General features: G+C 39.5%; 1 protein-coding gene across 2 annotated transcripts in view; it reads left to right on the top strand.

The window, feature by feature from the left end:
- Positions 1-3,755: 3,755 nt before the first annotated feature.
- Positions 3,756-10,051, top strand: part of sik3 (SIK family kinase 3) — a 49,299-nt gene continuing 43,003 nt past the window's right edge. For both annotated transcript variants that reach the window (XM_083985184.1, XM_083985183.1), the window contains exon 1: positions 3,756-4,059. In XM_083985184.1, coding sequence (XP_083841310.1) covers positions 3,769-4,059 — 291 coding nt within the window. In that variant the 5' untranslated portion in view covers positions 3,756-3,768. The remainder of the gene's footprint in view (positions 4,060-10,051) is intronic.

Below are 10,051 nucleotides of genomic sequence, written 5' to 3'. Positions count from 1 at the left end.
TGAGAGAAATTTCATTTAAGATTATTCATAAATGTTATCCAACCAATGACCACATTGTAAAAAGATTTTAAAAAGACATTGATGTGAATTGTACTTTCTGTTCTGTACATGCTGAAACTGTGACCCATTTGTTTTGGCTCTGCCCTATTGTGCAAAAACTATGGAGTGATATTTGTAATTTTGTTGCTATCAATGTTGATGATGGTGATTTTATTTTGTTTTGGAGGAATGTTCTGTTTGGGCTCCCTGCCCTGAAAAAAAAAAGGAAAAAGCTAACATAACTTTTATTATCAACCTTATTATTTTAATGGCAAAATTTCATATTCACAAATGTAAGTTCATTAAAAAAAACCTTCCTTTACTGCTTTTAACGGTAAGCTCAAGCAATACATAACCTCCATCAAATTTTCAAACAACCAGAAAGCGATTAAGACTATCAATATATGTGAAAACTTGAAAATTTTGTTGTAAACTTATAAATTCCCCCTGGCGTATAATATAAATGTGCTTTATTAATTGCATTTTACCATGAAAAATTGTATTGTGAAACAAAGTTTTGAATTAAAAAAATAAATAAATAAATAAAAATAAATATATATATATATATATATATATATATATATTCAACAAAGCTGCCGTTAAGTTTTTTTTGTGTGTGTGTGTGTGTGTGTGATCAAATGCTTATTCATTTTAAGGGGAAAATATAGGCCTAAACATACAAAAAGAGAAGAAGAAGAAGAAAAGAGAAAAAAAACACACACATTATACAAAAATAGAGCACAAGATATTTCATATACAAACATATTCATTATGCATACACCCACATAAATGAAAACTAAGTAAAGTCAAAGCAAGAATCACAATCCCAACCATAACCTACCCACCCATGAATCAAGGACTTCATCCCACAATCAGTATCAATTCAATTCAATTCAATTCAAAAGTACTTTATTATTCCTTTAGGAACTTTGTTGAGGAAGGACATCAAAAGTGCAGGAGCAGCAATACAACACCGCACAGCAATTGCACCTGAAATCCACAGATGATAGCTACTGTACGAGTGAATACCAAGCCTTTATTGCTGACTCTTTTGCTCAGTGGACTCTAGCTGTCGACAACTCCAAATAAACAATGTCCAAAAAAAACTCAAGCTGAGTATAGTTTTGAAGACAAAGACATTTTTTTCTCTCTCAAAATAATAAACACAACATCATAAACCTTTTTTATTAAAAACCCTTTTAGTCTCTGAAATATATTTATGATAACAATAAGAAATGTTTATCAGCCTATCGATCTTATTCAAAGTACCTTAAGTTTGTCTGCCACTTTATATAGCCTCTCTTATCTCTCATCTCTATCTATTCATTTAATTGTATTATTTATTTATTTTAAAATCTGTTATTATTATTTTATTTTGTTACTATTCTATTTAATCTCTTATTACATGTTTCGCAATTTGGAAATGTCTGATTGTTGTTGCAAGGTATGAGTATAAGTAATCAGTGCAGGGAGTGATATGAACAGTTTATCAGCAGAAACATTTGTATTACTGTAATGTGCAGATTTATATGGCCCATGTGTTCATGTAGATTTACACTTGTGTTTTGTAATCTATTCTGTGTGATCTAAAAATTTAAATGGCTCCACACTAGTGAAAGATTTGAATAAACAAAAAAGCTAGGGAGACTTTCGATTGAATTTCAAAGTTTGACTTAATGTGCAAGTGACAATGGGACAGGCTTGTGCATAGTTTGGATTCTGTTTTATACAGTATGACACGCCTTATTGTTGTGGATGAAAATGTCGCTTGTCTAGATACCTCAAATGACAAATCAAGTCCAACTGGCAAGCTCTCTTATTTGTGAACACTGAAACCACTCTTTGTCATCTTATTGAGATGACAAGTGCTACAGATGTAGAAGCTCTCAACAGATCTGGGAAAAGGCCATTTATAATCACATATAGGGATTAATGCAGCTGTGGAATGAGTCGCCTATACATAATGTCATATATTGTATACAATGCCAAATGTTCTGCAGATAAGGGAACATTTCATCAGTTGGTGCCGTGCACTATAGCCTTTTCAACTAACAATGTGATGATGACATTTGATATTTACTTGATAAAAACACTTTCATGTTCAGATAATGGCTTGGTCAGTAATCGCTATATAACCTAATACTAACTGTGTAAATAAGCTAAGATAAGATATTCCTTTATTTGTCATGCGCTGGGGAAATGTATATGCTGTTGGGCACTAATCCTCTTGCTTTTCTGTGTGTCACATTATTTGTTAAAATAAATATTAATCTAGGAATCTGAGCTATATTGTGTCAAAACTATACTCTGGCCCTTATACAATTAATTAATTAAATAACGTAAAACTAAGTAACGTACTGTGAGGTGTTTGGGGTCTGGCAGTCTGGGAAGCTACCTATTGTGCTCAGTTGTTGATCCTGCTTGGAGTAACAGGATGCAGGAACACATCTCTAACATGGAGTGGTGCTGTCTACAACGTGGTGAGAGGGCTAGAGAATAGAATAGAATAGATTAGAATAGAATCAGTTTTCCCCACATACCAAAGCCCATTTACAGTACCTCAAAGACAGCAGCATTTCTGCAGGGCAGTTTACAAAACACTGCTGTGTGATATAAAATCACTCTTTTCACTTTCATGTAAATGTTTGTAGTAATAATATGATTTGTTGATCATTTAAACAAAAAAAAGAAAAAAAAAGATGTTTGTGGTTTTGGTAGGTTTTTAACCCATACTGCTTATTTCTACATTTATCTGTTTTTCATTTTTCAATTTGAATTTTTCATTTCAAATGGATAACTGCATGCATGTACTGTTTTTATTTTTCCTATTTATTTTTTTCTAAAAGACAGCCCTGTAGTTACAGCCTTTATGAGTGCATGTTTAATAAAGGAAATATGCGTACTACAGAAATGAAAGTTTATTCTCTCATTTATGTGTGTGTATTTGGGGGGGGGGGGGGGGGGGGGGGGGGTAGAGCACTAATTCTCATTTCATCATCTCAAGCTACAGTCCTCTCTTTATAGAGACTGACCGTGGACACAGATAATTTAATTACAGTGGAAAATGTAGTCACTGCTTTTAGCGTTCATTAAAAGATCTTCTCAGATTGTTTAATGTTCTCAGAAGGTCAGGGCCATTTCTCATCAGCACACTGGTGACATTTGTGTGCAGAAGATCTGGAGTAAGGCAAAAATAATATGAAAACAGAACCATATTGAATCATTATTGAGGGGGGAAAAACTGTGCAAAATACAAAGCTGGCCAAGATTTTCCTGCACGCCTTCATGTCACTGCAGACTAGACGGTTAGAAGCTGTGTGCATTCATTTGTATTAAAAACAACATCAACAAACACTATGACAGAGTGAATTTACTAACTGAAAATGTCTATATTATGCCCAAACTCGGTTATTTGAATCTGTCATTGTAGTGTCAGAGCTGCGTGTACCTTTAAAGCCTCATGAGCCCGTCTGATCATACATAGTGCAGCAGTTTGCAAGGAATCACTGAATCATGGGAACCAGAGTGATAATGCGCACTTCTTTGTCGCCAGGGCAACCACAATACGTTTCTGTGGATGAAGTCATTTGTTACGCTGATCGTCGCCATGGTTACAACCTAGAGAGGGCGCTGCGGAGGAGCGTTCCACGTAAAATGACGCAGGGCGGGGGCGTGCCCGCGATGCGCGCTGCGCAAGGCTGCTTGTTGTTCCCGCAGAGAGGCGAGAAGATGGCGGCCGTGTCTAGCGGAGGTGCTGCTGGGTCCGCTGCGGCCGGGATTACGCACTCTGCCCGACCGACCCACGCAGTCATGGGCTCCCAGAACCGAGCCCAGCCATCCTCCGGGATCAGCCACTCCGGCCGCACCAGCACGGCCGCTGGGTGCATCACCAATCCCGGCCACACTTCGGCCACCAGGCCCCCCCCAGCCCGAGTGGGCTACTATGAAATCGAGCGGACCATCGGCAAGGGAAATTTCGCGGTTGTTAAACTAGCCACACACATCATTACCAAAGCAAAGGTAAGACTGCTCCTGCCCGTTCGTTTGAGGTGAACAAGTGGAAGTTGTCATTGTTTTATTTCCAGCTTATTCGATCATGTAGTCGGGATGACGCTGGAGGGCCTTCAGGCTCCGGAGATACAACGGCCAGCCCGCTTTGGTGACACCGCTGCTCGGCGCTGGGGAGGAGGGGAGGAGGGGGGCTCGGCTCGACACGGGGCATCACCTCTAACTCCTGGATACAAACACTTTTAACACTAAATGTATCTCATTTCACGTACATTAAGTAGTGATATGTATATATATATTTTAAAAGAAAGCTATAGAGGCCCGAGGTTAATGCGTGGCAAAGCGCAGAGGACGGAGAGAAGGGGACTGACGAAGATGAAAAAGAGGAGACTGGAGCAGCTAGTTTAGCTTAGCTTAGCTTAGCTTTGGGGCTAATTAGCTGTTTGGCTAGATACAAGACATCTACTATTCAGGCAGCAGCAGGCACACAAGGTTAAAAGTTTGCAGCGCCCTCCTGGATAACTTTTAAATTAACAGTGGACTCCCAAAGTCGGAGGGTTGTTTATCATCCGAGTTAGTGAAAGCTGTCTGTGAAATTCATCTTAGAAGTGTCACATAAAATCTGGTTTAAAGCCAGAGGGCAGCGTTTTTATGATTTTTATTCGCTTTGCTTGTATCATTGTGTCTAAGGAAAGTGTTTCTAGTGAAATACACAGTGCCCTTTTGGCTTAGTTGAACTTAACCACCCGCTGTTTAGATTAGTTTATTCAACAGTCAGATGCTATCTCCTTCAAAGTGGACATGAAAACATTGTCATGGTTAAATAAGTGGTTTCCTAATAACACTGGGGGAGTCTACGTAGATGCTTTTGCATAGAGTTGGGGCTGCTGGATGATTGACACACACTATTATCAGCAAATGATATTCATGCAAAACTCTGTCATTCTTGATGAATAGATGCGTTACATTGGGCTTTGCCAGAAGTCTGCCCTCTGTTGTAAATATCCAACTGTGATTATGACACTTGAGATTGCACCCACGTTTTATTTAATAGTCCTTTTCATGTTTAAATGTTTTTTGGCAAGCAACAGATGTGGACTTTGATGATAAGTGGAGAGGGGGGAAGTTTGGGGGCATCACAAGAAGGAAGAGATTGCTCAAATATTCCCAAGTCGTGTCTTTTTCTATTTTGTGCTGACCTGTTGGACCAGGAGCCGCGCTGTCTCAAGGCTTTATTTGCTTTTAAGTTGTCTGTTGTGACTCCAAATATGTTGGCTACCACCCCAGCCAGGAAGAGACTCCTTGTCCTCCTCGGTAGCACTGGCCCCAAAAGGACCAAAACAAATAACTTTGAACGTTGGACAACGGCAGCATCGCTACGGTCGCTGTGTAATTCTCCACTTTGATTTTCAGGATTTAAAGTATAGTGGCATTAGGAAGCCTTTCTTTGATGATAAAGATTGTTGTGATTGGGTTAGCTGAAGTTTACATTTTACAGCCAACTTCTGCAGCATAATTGTCTTGTTCTTCTCTACCTGATGAAGAGCCTTTAATTCCAATGGCACAAATAAAGGTGCGTCGACTCGAGGCAGCGGAGTGTGCCACTTTACCTCTATGCCCTTGTTGACATACACACAGACAGACAATCATGGGTCATTTGTCTGCTTTGCACCACATAGCCCAGGGAACCTTCCTTCTTAGTTTCATGAAGCCAAAATAAACCTGGTTTAGTGAGTGTCGTGAAATGTTTTTTTTCTCTTAACACCACAGAAGACATTTCATGAAAGGCCTCATCTGACAACAATATAATTTAAAGACTAATAAAAGTATCAGGGGCAGCGAGTTCTGTCTTTTTTTTTTTTTTTTTTGAAAGAGCAATACAAAGACAGTAGCGACGTAATAAGGAGAGATTGATGAGCTGGTTATGAAGCTTTATTCCTTGTGCATGAGCCTGTTTATGCTTGTCTGGATATGCGTGTGTGGCTGGCAGTGTCTGGCTGTCTCGCTGAGAGTGAGAGACAGGCAGAGGACAAAAAATTACAGTGGAAAAATGGACTGACAGAATGAAAGAGAGGCCTTGTTTGTTGTCTATCGATGGTGGTCTCTGACAGGGGGCTTCAGCGCCCCACCACCACCACCACCCCCAGTTGCTCCTCATGAATATCAGAAGAATAGGAGTGTGCTTTCACATGCCTGTGGATATCATGAATATGGATATGACGATCAGTCATCAAGACGAAAACGCGCTACTTCGGAGCCTCGTTTTTATGGCCTCGGTTTTTATAACAATCCAATGAGAAATGCTGACTAGTCAAAAATAGCCTAACAACTCTCTCAGTTGTTAGATGGAGCTGGATGATACCCTGCAGTGCAGTCACACTGAAGAGGACCTGGCTATTTTTACTTGGTAGATGTAGAAGCCCAGAGAGAGACACACGGTCCCTTTTTACGCGTCTTAATTTGCTCTGTTTTAAAAAAAACATAAAACATCCAACAGACTTTTTTGTTGTCATTTCATCTTCTCTTGTCATTTCTAACCGCATATTTTTGCTGATACTTGTGGAATCGTTGATGTTCGTGCGTGCGTGTGTGTGCGTGCTCTGGGTAACACGGGAGCACACACGCACAGAAACACAAACCTCCAGTGGTAGATACTAGATACTGAGCTCGTGTGTGCTGCACCTGGGTGTTGTAATAGTGAAAGTTCATTTCCTCCAGACAAAGGTCAGCGAGCGAAGTGGAAGTCAAAACAGGCGTTTTTTTTTCTGCGTCTCGCACAGATGCTATGCAAGAGCTGAGGCCTCTGGGCCGTGCTCTGCTGCTGCTGTTGTCTAGATACATGTTGAGTTTTCATTGTTCAGTCTAAGTCCCTCCATAAACTTCACTGTGCAGGTCGTGATCGTTCAGCAATGCAAGAGACAGGAGTTCACTGTCGCACAATAGATAATTTGTGTAGCTCTGATCAATCCAATTTCCGATTTATGAAGCACATTTAAATAAACACAAAGGTGTCCAAAGTGCTGTACAGTAAAATAAAAACCATAAAACATAATAAAAAGGCAAAAATACTAAAGATAAAAAACACAATAAAACATAATAAACTTTAAATAGACCATCCACCCCGCATAAAATATCTATGCATATAAAATCAACAACCTACGTAGCTTGAAAAGCCAAAGAAAAGAGGTTTGTTTTTGTTTTTCAGTCCGTCTGCGTCCTTTAACACAACCTTGTCGAAGCTGCTTTACATCGACCTCCAATGTAAACTTTCAAATTTTATGAAAATTTTAGAAACGCGACGGAAACTGTTGAGGGTAAACACACACAGCAAGTTGTTGGGTGAATTGAAGCCTGAGGTTTTGTAACCGATCGTCTCTGATAGGCTATTAATTAGCCTTTTTGTTTCGATGCACTTTACTTGAGATGATATTCCTCATCCTAGCACTTTGACAGGTGGCGAATTTGCACATTATTTTGCATATCCTTTCAGCAGCCGCTGTCAGCTATTGTATGGAATTGCGTTTGGTGGTTTTTTTTCATATGCACAGTTAATTTATTAGAGTCAATAAAGTCCTTTCATCTTTCATTATCATTCTGGCTCTGGAAATTATAGAAAATGTCCACTGCTGCCTGCGACTCAGGTATAATGAGTAATCTTCAGTCGTGGCGGCGGCCGTCCTCTATGGTGAGTGATCATTTTCACTGATAACAATGACACAAGGACATGTGTGGCAGAACATACTCGTCATGCGTTTCTGCAGGGTACAGAGTAGACATTTTTTCTCCCGTTATGATTGATTCATAATAATAATTATTATTACACGTTCATTTGGAGAAATGGTGGAAATGATTCAAATTTTAATCGCCATAATTAACATCAACGTACCTGATTTTAAGTAGCACAGGCTTTTTCTTGTTTTGTTATGTTTGGTAAGCTCGCTCCAATACAAAAGGTGGTGCTATGGTCCTTGTATGAACCCGACTTCTAATCAAGTAAAGACACATTTTTTGAAAAGCCCTCTGTCTTTTTAGTGCCCACAGCAAGGTGAGCGTGATTGGTAGAAGGTGGCACTGGATCGCGTGTCCTGACCTGCCTCTCTGTGGGGAAGCAGGTTTCTTTTTCTTTCTTTCTTTCCTCGTTCTTTTTCCTGTCTTCTCCCCTTTCCTCTCCAATGTGTGTGTGTGTGTGTTTTTTTTTTGTTTCTGTTGTTGTTAAAAGCAAGAAAAGGATGAGCAGGAGGAAGAGGGCAGACAGGCAGGATGGCAAGCGTTAGGTAACAGGCCTAATGTACTGTGTAACAATTTCACTCAGTGACACATAAACACACACATATATATGCACACATAGGGTCTCAACATACATAATCCCCCCCCCCCTCCCCTTTGCTTCTTTTTAAAAACACACAGTCACATTCAAGTATGATTTCATTTTAGGTAAATAATATGACAAAGGCAGCGTTTCTGCCCGACTTATCTTCTTAAGAGGAAGAACACACACACACACACACACACACACACACACTCCAGCCGTACCCAATGTTTTCTCTCGACACGACAGAGGTGGAGGACGAGGATTATTGTAGGTGCAGTCAGTGTCATCCTGATGGTGGCCGTTAAAAAAAAATTCACAACTCCACATCATCATCATCCTCATCCACAGCACAGTGCCTGTTGTTGGAGGCGACTGTGTGTTGTTGCCAAGGCTACTAGTTAGTTAGGGAAAGGTCGCTCCATTCAAGTGTTGCTGGTTTCCGTAGCGACCGTGATGCTTCCAGACCCCGGGCGGGCGGTGACTACCGATCCTGAATGGAGCTCACTTGTTGGCATTGGCCGCCGAGCTCTTTGTCCACCAGGAAGTCTCCGACTGCGTGTTTAGGGTTATTTATTTACACCACGAACTTGTTCAGTTTGTTTAGCTTATTAAGATCCCCGTTAGCAGCAGCTATTTATCCTTTAATTTTCATGTGACAATAAAAAACAACTATAAATGACACATACTTGATACATAAAAAACAAAGGGTACATATACTTAATACATGCAAATATACACAAAACACCCGAGACGACACCACACATAAAGATTACAAGCTCCTACATTGAATCATTTCCTGTCACACATAGATGCCCAAAACTGAAACCAGATATTTATGACAGACCATTTTACAACTAATGGTCAAAATTACATAATAATCTTTTAATTTTGTTTTAAAACTTACCATATTTCTTTGTTGTGTACCAACCCGTGAAGTTGGATGTGACAGAATTCGTCCAGTGAGGTTGTTGTTGGATTTCAAGAGACGGGCAAATATAATGATGATCTGTGAACCTACATAAATAAAATCCAATATTGTAACATTTGTGCCCAAATTAAAAATCCATACTGTGATAAAGGTAAATTTGAATGAAATTGCCTGTGAAGTCTGTTGTAGTTATTACCGGATTAAATAAGTGGATAGCTTTGTTTTTTGTTTGGGCTGATTCAGCAAATTAAATACTTATATGCAACAAAAAAAAAAAATCCAAAAGTCACAACAGAGCACACAATTGTCTAGTAAATCCAGAGATTAGATCAGATTATGGTTTTTCTCGTAGTGTGTAAAACCATCATCACAGACAAATCCACACATTTAAAAAAAAAAACAGTGAACAAGCATAAGATTAAATCATAGAAATAGATAAAACAATAAAACAAAAATCAAAATATGTAAAAATAAACATTAGAGCTAAAACAGTATTAGCCAACGAATTGATCAGCTCAGTCGCCATGTGCCTGACTGCTGCAGTAGTAGTAGTAGACGGCCGGGTAAAGATGAGACGATAATGATGTGATGATGACGGACGTGTTGTCTGAGTGTGTGTTCACTGTGTGTCATCCCTTAAAGAAGAGTGTGTGACATGCCTATACACCTATATGTGTTTTTGTTCTCGTATTGTAAAGCCAAACGGGAATGGCTGGTTCTTCTCTCTATCTATCTACCGATCAATCACTGAGAAGATGGGACCA

The sequence above is a fragment of the Trachurus trachurus genome (genome assembly GCF_905171665.1).
Source record: "Trachurus trachurus genome assembly, chromosome: 13".
NCBI classification, from domain to species: domain Eukaryota; kingdom Metazoa; phylum Chordata; class Actinopteri; order Carangiformes; family Carangidae; genus Trachurus; species Trachurus trachurus.
Note: the sequence above shows the minus strand (reverse complement) of the source record. Positions and strands in the feature narration are given on the sequence as shown.